The sequence below is a fragment of the Enhydra lutris genome, unplaced genomic scaffold, assembly GCF_002288905.1.
Source record: "Enhydra lutris kenyoni isolate GAN:26980312 unplaced genomic scaffold, ASM228890v2 scaffoldscaffold10, whole genome shotgun sequence".
NCBI lineage: Eukaryota > Metazoa > Chordata > Mammalia > Carnivora > Mustelidae > Enhydra > Enhydra lutris.
This window is the reverse complement of record NW_019154094.1, coordinates 764,099-777,337: the sequence shown is the minus strand read 5'-3', so window position 1 is coordinate 777,337 and position 13,239 is coordinate 764,099. Positions and strand designations below refer to the sequence as shown.

Genomic DNA, 13,239 nt, shown 5'->3' with positions numbered 1-13,239 from the left:
TATTCTAAGATGTGACTGAACTTAACTTCTGCCCTCCAGGGACGGCGGAATCTACCCTGCTGGAGGCTGTGGGGTCGTTGGCCCACACTAGCAACTTTGCTTTCCCTTTGGCAAATTGGGTTTGACCAATTCTGGGGCTGGCCTGCCTGGCTTCAGTGATCTGGCTGTGGTTCCAGACTGGCTGAAAGCCCAGCTGGCTGCTGTGGGGGTCAAGGCCAGCAGGGAAGCCTTGGCTTGGACAAGTGCCCCAGATGCAGAAATAATTCATGCCTGTGAGTCCAGACTCATAGAGGAAGAAGGACTCAGACCATCATGGATTATCCTGTGCCCTGGACCTCTGCTGGGGAGGCTGGGCCAGTGGAGGGAGTGGGGGCAGAAACAACTCTACTCATTGCATGCTTTCCACATGCAAGGACGGTCCTCAGCACGTAGGACCACCTCATTTAGCTCCCAAAATAACCCTATGAGGTTGGTTCTATTCTCCCACTTTAGAAATAGACAAAATGAGACTTAGAGATTAAACCACTTGCTCCAGCTAGTAAACAGCGAGTGAGAATTTGAACTTGGGTTAACTGGCTCAGGAGGAATCAGCAAACTTTATTAAAAGTCCACATATAGGGGCACCTGGGTGGCTCAGTGGGTTAAAGCCTCTGCCTTCGGTTGGGTCCTGATCCCAGGGTCCTGGGATGGAGCCCCGCATCGGGCTCTCTGCTCAGTGGGGAGCCTGCTTCCCTTCCTCTCTCTCTGCCTGCCTCTCTGCCTGCTTGTGATCTCTGTCTGTCAAATAAATAAATAAAATCTTTTTTAAAAATTTTTTTAAATTAAAAATAAATTAAAAGTCCACATATATCTGACGGAAATGAAATCATCACTGCAAAGAGCTATCTGCGCCCCCATATTCACTGCAGCATGGTTCACAATTGCCAAGACATGGAAACGGTCGGAGAGTCCTTCAGTGAATGCACAGATTTTTTAAGAGGTGGCATATATATATATATACAATGGGGTATTATTCAGCCATAAGAAAAAAGAAGGAAATCCTGCAACCTAATGGCAGTGAAGAGGTTATCCTAAGGGAAATAAGCCAGACAAGGCAAGTACTATGTGATCTCACTTATGTGTAGAATCTAAAAAAACAAATAAAGTGACCTCATAGAAGAAGAAGTAGAATAGTAGCTACCAGGCGTTGAGGATGGGGAAATGGGCAGATGCTGGTCAAAGGGTACGAACTTCAAGATATAAGATAAACAAGGTCTGAGGATCTAACGTACTGCATGGTGATTCCAGTTAACAGTACTGTGCTGTACACTTGAAAGTTGCTAAGAGTAAATTTTAAAAGTTCTCACCACAAAAACAAACAAACAAACAAACAAAAAAAGATAACTATGTGAGGTGATGGGATGTGTTAACTAACCTTATTGTGGTAAGCATTTTGCAATTTACATGTATTAAATCATCGTGTTGCACACCTTTAACTTTACACAGTGTTACGTGTCAATTATATCTCCATAAAGCTGGGGGAGGGGGAAGCCGTGTAGGAAATATTTCAGTTTTGTAGGCCAGATGGTTTCTGCCACTAAAATTCAACTCTGCCATTACAGCATGAGGACAGTCATAGACAATATGTAAATGAATGAGGAGGATGTGTTCCTATCATTTGTTTACATGAATTTGTTTATTTATATAAACAAATTGTGGCACATCCATACAATGGAATATTATTCGGCCATAAAAAGAGAATGACTCAGGGATGCCTTGGTGGCTCAGTTGGTTAAGTGTCTGCCCTCAGCTCAGGTCACGATCTCAGGGTCCTGGAATCGAGTCCAACATCAGGGCTCCCTGCTCAGCTGGGAGCCTGCTTCTCTCTTTGCCTGCTACATCTCCTGCTTGTGCTCTCTCTCTTTCTCTCTGGCAAATAAATAAATAAATAAAATCATTTTTTAAAAAAAGAATGAGGGGCGCCTGGGTGGCTCAGTGGGTTAAAGCCTCTGCCTTCGGCTCAGGTCATGATCTCAGGGTCCTGGGATTGAGCCCCGCATCGGGCTCTCTGCTCAGCGGGGGGCCTGCTTCCTCCTCTCTCTCTCTGCCTGCCTCTCTGCCTACTTGTGATCTCTCTCTCTGTCAAATAAATAAATAAAATCTTAAAAAAATAAAATAAAGTAAAATAAAATAAAAAAAGAAAGATTCATGATAAGAAGCGCTGATTCACACCATGACCCAGATGAACCTCAGAAACATTATCTCGAGTGAAAAAAACAGCCAGACACCAAAACTCACATAGTATCTGATCCTACGTTTGTGAAACGTCCAGAACAGGCAGAAAGCAGGTCCGTGGTTCCCAGAAGCTGGGGGATAGTGACAGTGACTGCGAGTGGGTACGGGGTCTTATTTCATGGTGATAGAAATGTTCTGGAACAAGAGAGAGATGATGATTGCGCAACATTCTGAATGTACTAAATGCCATAGAATTATAAACTTTAAAGTGGTTCCTTTTATATTAGGTGAATTTCACCTTGAAAAAGTCCCAAAAGCAAAAAAAATACATCGTCTACAAAACAGACGGCCAGCCCATAGGCTGTCATTTGCAGACTCCTGCCCTACATCCTTTAACAAAACCCAGAGCTGACTAAAAAACTACAGACATATAAATAAAATCTTGGCTTTAAGCCCCGCCCACTGCAGTTTTAATTATTAATAATTATTATTATCAGGGTCTTCATGATTATGCTTCTGCTACCAAAGTGAACATTATTAACTCTGATGTTGGCCCCAAGCCCAGTCTTGCCTCAAGTTCCTCTTCCTCTGGCCTCTGTCCATGATCCCACCTTCACTTTGGATCCAGGGCCCAGGACTCTGTCTGTCTGTCTGTGTCAATGCTACCTCCATTAGAGCTGTGCCTAGGCCCCAGATAATGACTTTTCTCTTGAGTATAGTGTCTGTCTGCAGCCTGGAGGGGCCTTGACCTACCCTGGCAGGTGGTCCTCATGAGGTATAAGGGAAGCAGGGGTGGGGACTGGTGATTCATCATGGGAATCCCAGCCTTTCTGCTAACTCCCAGGCCCAGCCCAGACCAGGCACTTTGGTGTGTGGGTGCGTGCGTGCGTGTGTGTGTGTGTGTGTGTGTGTGTGTGCACATGTTTTACAGCCTAATCCCCAATTGACCCCACATCCTCAATCAGGCCTTTTGTGCACTCAGCAATCCCTCCCTGACACCCACCTGGTCCCTGGCCTGTGCCAGGTACTTCTGGGCACCCTAAGAGGAATCAGCATCTCCCAGTTTGGGGAGATAAAACTGGACATAGAAACTCCTAGCCCTGCGTGGATGGGTCTGAGTCAAAGCGAGGCTCCCCAGGCTAGAGAGCCAGGATGGGTAAAGGGCAGAACCAGGAGTAATCCAGGAAGCTTCCTGCAGGAAGGGTCCACCCCAGGACACAAATCCCAGACTCTAAGGGAAATGCTGGCCAGCCATGACATACCCCTGGCTTGAAATCTACCCAGCCTCTGCCACGAATTCCAAGGTTCAAAATGGAATCAAGGCTCTCCGGATGACTAACCCAGGAGTTCTTGGGTGTGAAAGTCTGCAAACACTTCCACGTGTGAATTACCCTGACCCTGACCCAGTCGCAGGATAGTGGAAACATATTTTGCCCTTGGAGCACTCCCCAGGTTTCAGCTATGTGTCCTTGAGCAAGTTACTTAACCTCCCTGAGCTCATCTTCCTGCTGGGTAAAATGAGCATAAATCGATGGTGATACAAAGCCAGAAGGGTCCTCTGGGGCTGCAATCAGTGGGAGCCGCAGAGGGACACTTCCGGGGTCCATAATGCCAAGGCAAGGTCATTCCGAGTCCAGGTGGACACTAGATGGGGATCTCCTCAGCCACCCCCCCACATTCTGGGGGCACTAGGGTAAAGCATTCAAGGCACAAAGACAGGATCACAATTCCTGATGTTAACTTTTCCCTCTGTCCCCAGTACGCCTCAGGACAGGGCTGTTTCCGATCCTCTCTTTCTCTAAAAAGTTGATATTTTGTTTATAGTGGATTTTTTGCATTCACTTTCGTCTTTTGAAATATCGCATTAAAATATAACTTGATCAAAGATTTTCAGCACGACCTTAAATTTTGAACCCTAGGCAAATGCCTCCCTTCCTCACTCCATCCTCCCACCAGATGGACACATAGTCCAGGCAGAGCCCACCTCCCTTCCCCACTTCCCCTGTCCCCAAATCCTTGGAAACTGGAATTCAGAGATTCCCTTGGAATCCCCTGGAGAGTGGCCTCCGTTCCCTCCCTCCCCAGCACCTACTTCCTGAGTCCCCACTGTAGATGCTTGGTCCCCAGAGAAAGGACACTCTATAGCTTTGAAAACACCCCACCCCCTACCCCCTGGGGAATCCCAGACCTGGCTTAGCCTGGGCATTCCCAGGCCTGCCCAGGGCCCGCCCCATACTGAGTCCCCAGCCTGGTGGGTCTCCTGGAAACTCCCAAAGCTGGTTTCGGGGTGGGAGGCCCACAGTGAAGCAATTCACACCACAGCCCCAACCACTTGGAGCCCATCCCACCTGAGTCTGGAATAAAGGGGAGGCAGGTTCATTTCTGCAGGACTAACACACCTGCTTTGCAGGGGAAAGAGGAGGACCCCTCACTGTCAACCCAGGTGAGCCCAGAAGCCAGCTCCCAGGACAAAGCCAGGGTCCTGAATCCTCTGGCCCAATCCCTGCTTTTAGCTTCCTCTGGTTGCTTGGGACCAGGACCTGGAACTGGTGAGAGGTGACAGCTCCTGATCCCAGGGGCTCAGAGCAGGCCTCAACAGACAATCTCCAGGCCCTGCACCCATCCTCTGCCTGAGCCTGAGGTGCTGACAGAAAAGAAGGCAGGAGGCGGTACCAACCCCAGGCCTCTCCTTCTCTCTCCTCCCCCAGCACAGCCAGTCTTACCAGTTTGGCAGGCACCTAAGAGTCCCCTCTGCTGGCCAGCTGCAGCTCCAGAACAATAATTGCAGGAAGCGGGTAAGGTTTGCAGGACTGGCCTCAGTCTACCTCTCTTGGGAACGTGCAGGGTTTGTTGGACTCTAAACTACTTGGCCTCCAGGCCCCTCCTGGGATGGGCCTGGCCTCCTGACCTTTGACCTCAGCCTGGGAGGGACAGAATAGGATGGGGGAGCCCCTGAGGTTCAGATGACCTTGACCTAGGGCACTCTGTCACCATGCTCCCACTATCCCCCGCCCACAACTCCGCAAGCGGCAGCCGTGTCATTCACCGCTGGACTTTGACAGTGGCCAAAGGCTCCGCTCAGTTCTCTATGCCCATTCCCTTCCAGTTCTGCCAAGGTCTCTGCTGAGGTCAACTGGATTTGTCCCTCAGAATCTGGAACCCCACAATGGTGGCCCAGGATATCCTCTGGATCCTGCTCGGATTGCTGCTGCGGCTGGAACCAGGGACAGGTGGGTCAGGAAGCAGAGACCCCGGGGCCAGGACCCAGATCTGTAAGAGTGTACTACTGCTCCCTCTGTGTCCATCCCTGTACAGGGTGAGGCTAGAGACCCAGGAGGCCCCCATCTCAAGGAATCTCCAATCTCCAGATGCTCCCTGTAGGGTCAGGACAGGAGCTGAGGGAAGGACTTGGGGCCAGAAGAGCAAAAATCAGTAGAGTTTCCTCAAAGTTTCCTAACTTTAGAAAGTTTGTTTATTTCACAAACATAGATTCCTTAAACATAGATTTAGGACAGGAAGAAGGGAAAAAATGTTTACTTGATGGAGAAACAGGAAAGGGCATTTTAGGCAAAGAGAAGAACAAAGCTATAGAGGAGTCATAGAGTGGACCATCTGGAGAAGAACCTGGATTCTGGACAGTGTAAGGAATAAGCTACCTGGGTTCAAATCCTGCCTCTGCCACTTTCTAGCTGTGTGACCCTAGGCAGATGATTCAGCCTCTCTGTTCTCATTAGGGTCATTGTGAAGATTAGACGGATTAAGTTATATAACTCACCTAGAATGGTGCTTGGCACATAGTAAATGTTTAATAAATGTTAGCTATCATCCAGCATCCCACCCAGCTCTGAGGCCAGTATTCTTGGGTTCTGGGTTCAGCCACTGACATTTCCATCACTGGGCACCTGTCCACTCTCTCCTCCCTCATCATCCTTAGGGATACTTTCCCCTCTAAAATCTCCCAAACTCCAATCCATCAAGAAAAACTGCCCATTTCCTCCTCAAAACACCTGGGAACTCTTCCCATTTTTGTGCATCCCATTGGCTTCGGCCATCTTCATCACTTACCCCCACACTGTCCCTCCTTCCCTACTCTAGCTTCCCCCGAATCTGTTCTTCACATTAGAATACCAGCCAGGCCATGTCTCTCTCCTGCTCATGACCTGCCATAGCTCCCCAGTGCTCACTGATCGTCTAAGCTCCTTAACCGGTAATCTGTGCCTCAGTGTCCTCATCTACACAAGGACAGTGGTGGGAGTCACAGGGTTGTCCGATGAAGAGCTGGGGGCACTGAGAAAAATGTGGAAGCAGCAGGGGGTGGGGAACAGAAGGTGCTGGGTCACTGGGCTAATGTTGTTCCTCCTCCTGCAGCCACACTGCCCCTGCTCATGGACTCTGTCATCCAGGCCCTGGCTGAGCTCGAGCAGAAGGTACCAGCCACCATTGCCAGCCACACTGCTTCTGCATTGCTGCTGTTTGCCCAGGACTCTGGCCCCTACGATGTCCTCCATCGCTTCCTGCTGGAGCGGTGGAACATCAAGGACACCAGGCTGGATCCCCAGCAACTGAGCCCAGAGTTTCAGGACCTGACCAAGGACGTGGCCCAACATGGTATCCAGGGCAGGCAGGAATACGGAGTGGTGCTGGCACCCGACGGCTCTACAGTAGCTGTAGAGCCTCTTCTGGCAGGGCTGGAGGCAGGGCTACAAGGGAACAGAGTTGTCAGCCTGCCCTTGGACAGCACAGCCGCTCCTCTGGATACTGAAGCTGCCTTTCCAGACACTGGAACCGTGGTTCCGGATATAAGAGCCGCATCCCCAAGATTCAGGGATGCCTCCCCAGATGGCACCTCTACAGATGTTGGAGCTCTGCCTCCAAATAATAGAGCCACGGATCTAGATGTCAAACCCACCTCTCCAGGTGTTAGGTCTAGCTCTCCAGATGTCCCAGTCACTTCTCCAGATGTCCAAGCCTCCTCGCCAGGTGCCAAAGCCAAGTCCCCGACCACTGTGGACAGCCTCCTGGTGGTCACCCTGGCCAGAGACCTGGGTCTGGCCTTCCTCCAGGGCCCCCAGACCTGGAGCCATTCAGGCCTGGGGACCGAGGGCTGCTGGGACCAGCTCTCTGCCCCCCGTACCTTCACACTCTTAGACTCTGGGGCATCGCCAGTCACCATGGCTTTCCTCAATGGGGCCCTGGATGGGGCCCTCCTTGGAGATTATCTAAGCCGAACCCCTGAGCCTCGGCCACCTCTCAGCCACCTGTTGAGCCAATACTATGGAGCCGGGGTGGCTGGAGATTCAGGACTTCGCAGCAACTTCCGACGGCAGAACGCAGCTGCTCTGACCTCAGCCCCCACCTTGACACAGCAGATATGGGGGGCCCTCATCCTGCTACAGAGGCTGGAGCCAACACACCCTCAGCTGCAGGGCATGAGCCAAGAACAGCTGGCAGAGGTAGCCACCAATGCTACCAAGGAATTCACTGAGGCCTTCCTGGGTGAGAAGGGCCCCCAGCCCCTGGGACCTCCCCCCTCACAGATACACTCTTAGCCTCGTGTGGTCAAGGAGATCCACAACTGGAGGATTCCAGAGAGGGAAATGGGGGTTCAAGCTGGGGAGCCATGGCAGCTGCACAGGTAAGGAGAGGCCAGATTTGGGTCTTAAAGGATGAATAAAAGTTCATCCAAAAAAAAAAAAGAAGAAGAAGAAGAGTTTGGGAAGGTAGGGGGCATTCCAGAAGGTGGGCTCAGGACTCACAAAGGCACAGAGGTTCAAATGGAAGTTCAGCCATAACTCCTGTGCACCATTAGGGAAGTTGCTTCACTTCTCTGAACCTCACCTTCTTCAGTGAAGCCTGGGAAAATAATTGTTTCCTCTTGGACATGCTGAGTGGTTTAAGAGAGATGAAGCAGGGAAAGCAAGTAACACACAATTAGAGTCCCATAAGACATGGAGGCTGAGATTCCTCTTTTTTCACTGTGGCTGTCCCTCCCTAGAACTCAGAGCAGAGTCAGCTGGAGAGGTTGGGTCCTGGATTGTAAGTAAAGGGCCTTAAAATAAGAGCTAAAATTCTTGGGGTTCATCCTCAAGGTGATGGGAAGCATAGCAGATATTCCAATAGGACTGAAATGCTGTTAAATTCAGTGAAGTTAAAGCCCCGTGGAGGCCAGTGTGTGGTGCAAGACGAAAATGTCCTCAAATCTGGAGGAACTCTGGAGGGATGGTCCATATGTGTGCTCTAACGGGCGTGCAGGCAGGCGGCAGGCAGAGAAACGCTGGCTGACCCCAGCCCCCGGACTCCCTTCTCTGCAGGGTGCCCGGCCATCCACCCACGTTGCCGCTGGGGCGCCGCCCCCTATAGGGGTAGCCCCAGGCCTCTGCAGCTGCCCCTCAGGTTCTTGTATGTACATCACACATACGTGCCCGCGCCACCCTGCACGGATTTCGCGCACTGCGCCGCCGACATGCGCTCTATGCAGCGCTTCCACCAAGATACTCGGGGTTGGGACGACATCGGCTACAGGTAAAGTGAGGCCCCGGGCTCGATATCCTTTTAGGGTGGAGCCTGGGTGGGCGGAGCCTGGTCGGGGGGCGGGGCTTGGACCGGAGCCAACGGGGCGAGACGGAGGAGGAGCCTTGGCGGTGGGTGTGGCCAAATGGAGGCGGCGTGGCCTTGACTCTCTAGTCCCGGCTTTAGCCCTGGGATTCTTGGGTCTGGGATAGCAACTAGGAAAGGAGGCAGGACCTGAGGAAGGAGCAAGACTTGTGTTAAGAGCCGGGTCTGGGACGGAGCATCGATGGAATATGACCTAAGACAGAAAAGGTCTCTGAATTGGGCAGGAGCTGTACTTGAGACTGTGTGGAGGGGGCTGGGTAGAAAGGGGAGTGGCCAATGCTGACGGTCGGATCCAGAAAAACGGGATAGCTTCTGCAGTGGCACTGTGGGAGTGGGAAGAGGATGGACGGGGCAGAGCCAGAGCGACCAGGCGGGACTTGGGTCGGAAGTGGCCCTTGGCTCAGGGGCAGAACTGGGGTAGGGGCCCAGATGAAAGGCGGGGCCTCGCTCACGCGGCACGGTGCCTGCTTTCCACTCCCGTCTACAGTTTCGTGATCGGCTCAGACGGCTACGTGTACGAGGGCCGCGGCTGGCACTGGGTGGGCGCGCACACGTTGGGCCACAACACTCGCGGCTTCGGCGTGGCCTTTGTGGGCAACTACACAGCTGAGCTGCCTGCGAAGGCTGCGCTTCACACCGTGCAGGACCTGCTCCCTGGCTGCGCAGTGCGCGCTGGCCTCCTGCGGCCCGACTACGCGCTGCTGGGCCACCGCCAGCTGGTGCGCACTGACTGCCCTGGGGACGCGCTCTTCAGCCTGCTGCGCACCTGGCCGCGCTTCGCGGCGGTGAGTAAGGGACCCCGCCTGTGGCCCATCTTGCCGCGCAAGTTCAGAATTCAGCCCTGACCCCTGTCTGCCTGCCCAACCTCGACAGACCCCTGACTCCTTACTGTGACCCCCCAGGCCCACACAGCCTCAACCAGGTTCCTGGCCCCCCTTGCAGTCCCTCTATTCAGGCAACCTAGACCCAGACTTCAGTCGTTCTATTTGCAACAGCCCCTACCCACCGTCCTCCGCCTGTACAGCTTCGGCTCAGCCCTGACCCAGCCAGCTTGTCATTTACCTAGCCCCAACACCTCTGCCCTCCCAACCAAAGCATGGACCCTGACCCTACAGCACCCCTTCTGCCTACACAGCCTCACCCAGCCTAACCAACCTTGGCCTCACTCTTTTCCCCTAGCCAAAGGGCCCTCTATCCACACAACACTTAGACTGTAACCCTCTATGGAAAACCCCTTTGCCTGTGCAACCTTTGTCCAGTCCCTAACCCTTTGCTACAGTCCTCTGCCCCATCTCAGCCTGAGGATGCTTACTCAGCCCCAGCCTCCCTGAACCCCAATGACAGCTCTTATGACAGAGCAATCTATGTCCAGTCAGCATAACCTTGGCCTCATGATCCCACCCAGCCCCTGACCCCGATCACCAAAACATCGCTATATTCCCACCTGTACAATCTCATGTTACCTGCCCACTCCCTGTCTCACCTGTATACTGGCCAGCAATCAGCAACGTACCCACCCCCTCACGTTGGGTTCCCTGTCCTCTTCCCTATCCATTGTCCCATGGTGACATGGGCAGGCCCCCACTCCCCAAGCCTCACACTCCCCTGTCCTTTCTTCTTTATTTTTTTTTAAGATTTTATTGATTTATTTGACAGGAAGAGTGAGAGAGCATAAGCAGGGGGAGGAATAGAGGGAGAAGGAGAAGCAGGCTCCCCACTGAGCAGGGAGCCCAATGCAGGGCTCCATCCCAGGACCCTGGGATCATGACCTGAGCTGAAGGGAGACACCTAACCATCTGAGCCACCCATGCTCCCCTCCCCTGTCTTTTCTAGAATGTGAAATCAAGAATGGCCAGGAGGGCCTCCAGGAGATCCAGAAAGGAGCCACCTCCAACAAACATGCCAGCCACAGGCCTCCAATAAAGAGACAGTGGAAAGAAAGTCTGTATCTATGCATCATCTGTGTTTGCACATGTTGTCTTTTTTTTTTTTTTTAAGATTTTATTTGTTAATTTGAGAGAGAGAATGAGTGGCAGGGAGGGGCAGAGGGAGAGGAAGAAGCAGACTCCCGTCTGAGCAGGAAGCCCGATGTGCGACTCAGTCCCAGGACCCTGAGATGATGACCTGAGCTGAAGCAGACACTTAACCGACTGAGCCACCCAGGTGCCCTGCACACATTGTCTTAACTTGTATTTGCCTAGAAGCAGACCAGAGACAAGAATTTCAGTGCAAGTAGTTTGTTTGGGGGATGAGGGTGATCCCAGGATGTATCAGTTGGGGAATGAGGAGGAGGTAGGGAAGGGAAGGCAGCTGGGAAAGGGTACTTTATCAAGTAAGTTGGCACTGAGGGGACATGGAGCTCAATCCCTCTGGGGACCTCTGGGGGACAATAAGACACACACCTCAGAGTCATACTGATCCAAGGGAGCTGGAGTATTGATCCCCCAACCCTCGTCATCATTTGGTTAAGGGCTGATCTCCAGGAGGTATTAATTCTCCAGCACTTTGGGGCTGCGGATTGTATGGGTAGAGTAGACTCCCTCATCAGAGAAAGACCTCCAGCAAAAATGCAGGGAGGTGGGAGTGGATCAGTATTCAGTGAAGTGAGAAAGACTCAGGGATACATCGGAACATGGGGAAACTCTACTTGTGGGCAGTGAATGGATTGAGAACAGCATGAAGGAGGTGGGCATATCTAAGGTGTGTGCATCTATGTGAACATGTCCAGCTCCAAGAAAAAAGGTCTTTGGCCCTCATGGAAGGCCCTACTCCTTGGGACAGTTTATAGAATTTGTAAGGCATGGGGCAAAATGAAAATGCAGGGTCCCTTGTTCAAAAAGCAGGAACTTCAAGACAACAACAGCAAAGCATGAAATCAAACGCAGTGTGGTACCTGTCTAAGCATGTGGGTCCTCGATGACTGCCCAGACCACATGCCTATGAAAGTGGTCCTACCCACCCTGTCCTGTGAATTCTGGTCACCCTTGCCTTTGCACAAATTGTTCCTTCTATCTTGTATGCTCATCCCATGGTCAACTCCTTATGATTTGTGCCACAAGTGTCACCTCTTCAGGGAGGTCCTCCTGGATTTTTCCACTTAGCCTCAGTCTCTGCTCCAGTCTATTTTCCCCCAAGTCCTCCTCACCAGCTAGGAATGTCCTACATTGATGTTCAGGATCTCTCTCCCCCACTGGACTGTGTGCTCCAGGAGGGCAAGAACCAAGTTTGTTCAGTTCCCTGTGGCTTCTCCGACACCTAGTATATAGTGGGCACTCAGGAAACATTTATTGAGTAAACAAAGACTCCCATTATGAACCTTCTGGAGCTAATATTTTCATCTTTTTTTTTTTTTAAGATTTTTATTTATTTATTTGACAGAGAGAGATCACAAGTAGACAGAGAGGCAGGCAGAGAGAGAGAGAGAGAGAGAGAAGCAGGCTCCTTGCTGAGCAGAGAGCCCGATGCGGGACTCGATCCCAGGACCCTGAGATCATGACCTGAGCCGAAGGCAGCGGCTTAACCCACTGAGCCACCCAGGCACCCCTAATATTTTCATCTTGTTGTACAAATAAGGAAACCGAGTCTCAGAGAGAGGAAGTGACTCGCCTGAGGTCACACAGCGAGCGAAGGACCAGCTGGCACTGGAACCCACTCCTGGGCCAGGATTCGGCTGAATCTCATGCTGACTCATTCATTTCTTAGAACAGCATTTGCCCACCTCTTTTTACAAGTAAACACTTACTGAGGTACAACAGAGATACAGGAAGATACGGATAAAGTGCACTGGACTGTACAGCTCAATAAATTTTCACAACAGAACACACCCTTGTAACAAGCACTCACCCAGTTCAAGAAAGAGGACATGTTAAATTTGTTATGTGACTTTCACCACCATTAGGAAAAACAAAACAAAACAAACAAATATATATGTGCTGAGAACCTTCTCTCATGCTCCCCTACCCTCCTCCAAAGGAAGCTAACATCCTGACTTGTTCCACAGTTTTGCCTCCTTTGCGACTATATAAAAGGGACCACAAGGTATTTACTGTGCACTGTTTGTGATTCATCCGGGTTTAATAAGTCATCCAGCAGTTTGCTCCTTTCCTTGCTGCATGGTATCCCACTGCAGATGGGATCACAACTGATCCATTCCACAGTAGACGGACACTCGGGTGGCCTCCAGTTTGGGACTATCACAAAGAGTGCTAGTGGGCTTGTCTGTTGGGTGTATACCTAGCACTGTAACCGCTGGACCAGAGGAAGGGTGTATGGTCACTGTTAGGAGATCATGCCAGTTTTCCAACTTAGGTAAATTGATCTACACTCTGACCAGCAGCAGAGGAGCGCTCCAGGTACCCTGTATTCTCACCAGCACCTGGTCAGTCTGTACCCATTCTGCAGAGAAGGTAT

The 13,239-nt window shown here is 51.5% G+C and overlaps 2 protein-coding genes across 7 annotated transcripts in view; one reads left to right on the top strand and one right to left on the bottom strand.

Moving 5' to 3' along the window:
* Window positions 1-13,239, bottom strand: part of LOC111143780 (cytochrome P450 4F22) — a 62,479-nt gene that overhangs the window by 45,880 nt on the left and 3,360 nt on the right. For 2 of the 6 annotated variants that reach the window (XM_022497643.1, XM_022497644.1), the window contains exon 2: window positions 2,278-2,409. The exons of the other annotated variants lie outside the window; for them this stretch is intronic. The gene's annotated coding sequence lies outside the window, so the exon portion shown is untranslated. The remainder of the gene's footprint in view (window positions 1-2,277; window positions 2,410-13,239) is intronic. 6 annotated transcript variants of the gene reach the window in all.
* Window positions 5,229-10,752, top strand: LOC111143781 (peptidoglycan recognition protein 2). Its single transcript, XM_022497648.1, has 6 exons — window positions 5,229-5,444; window positions 6,583-7,081; window positions 7,145-7,710; window positions 8,526-8,736; window positions 9,317-9,614; window positions 10,663-10,752. The coding sequence occupies exons 1-6, from the start codon at window positions 5,381-5,383 to the stop codon at window positions 10,750-10,752; spliced, it is 1,728 nt and encodes a 575-aa protein (XP_022353356.1). The 5' UTR covers window positions 5,229-5,380.

What these genes read in the sequence shown, in the direction of transcription:
- LOC111143781 (XM_022497648.1), top strand. Translation starts at nt 5,381, where the DNA reads ATGGTGGCCCAGGATATCCTCTGGATCCTGCTCGGATTGCTGCTGCGG. An exon ending in TGGGACGACATCGGCTACAG is followed by an intron (nt 8,737 to 9,316) that starts GTAAAGTGAGGC and finishes TCCCGTCTACAG; the next exon opens with TTTCGTGATCGGCTCAGACG. An exon ending in CCTGGCCGCGCTTCGCGGCG is followed by an intron (nt 9,615 to 10,662) that starts GTGAGTAAGGGA and finishes TGTCTTTTCTAG; the next exon opens with AATGTGAAATCAAGAATGGC.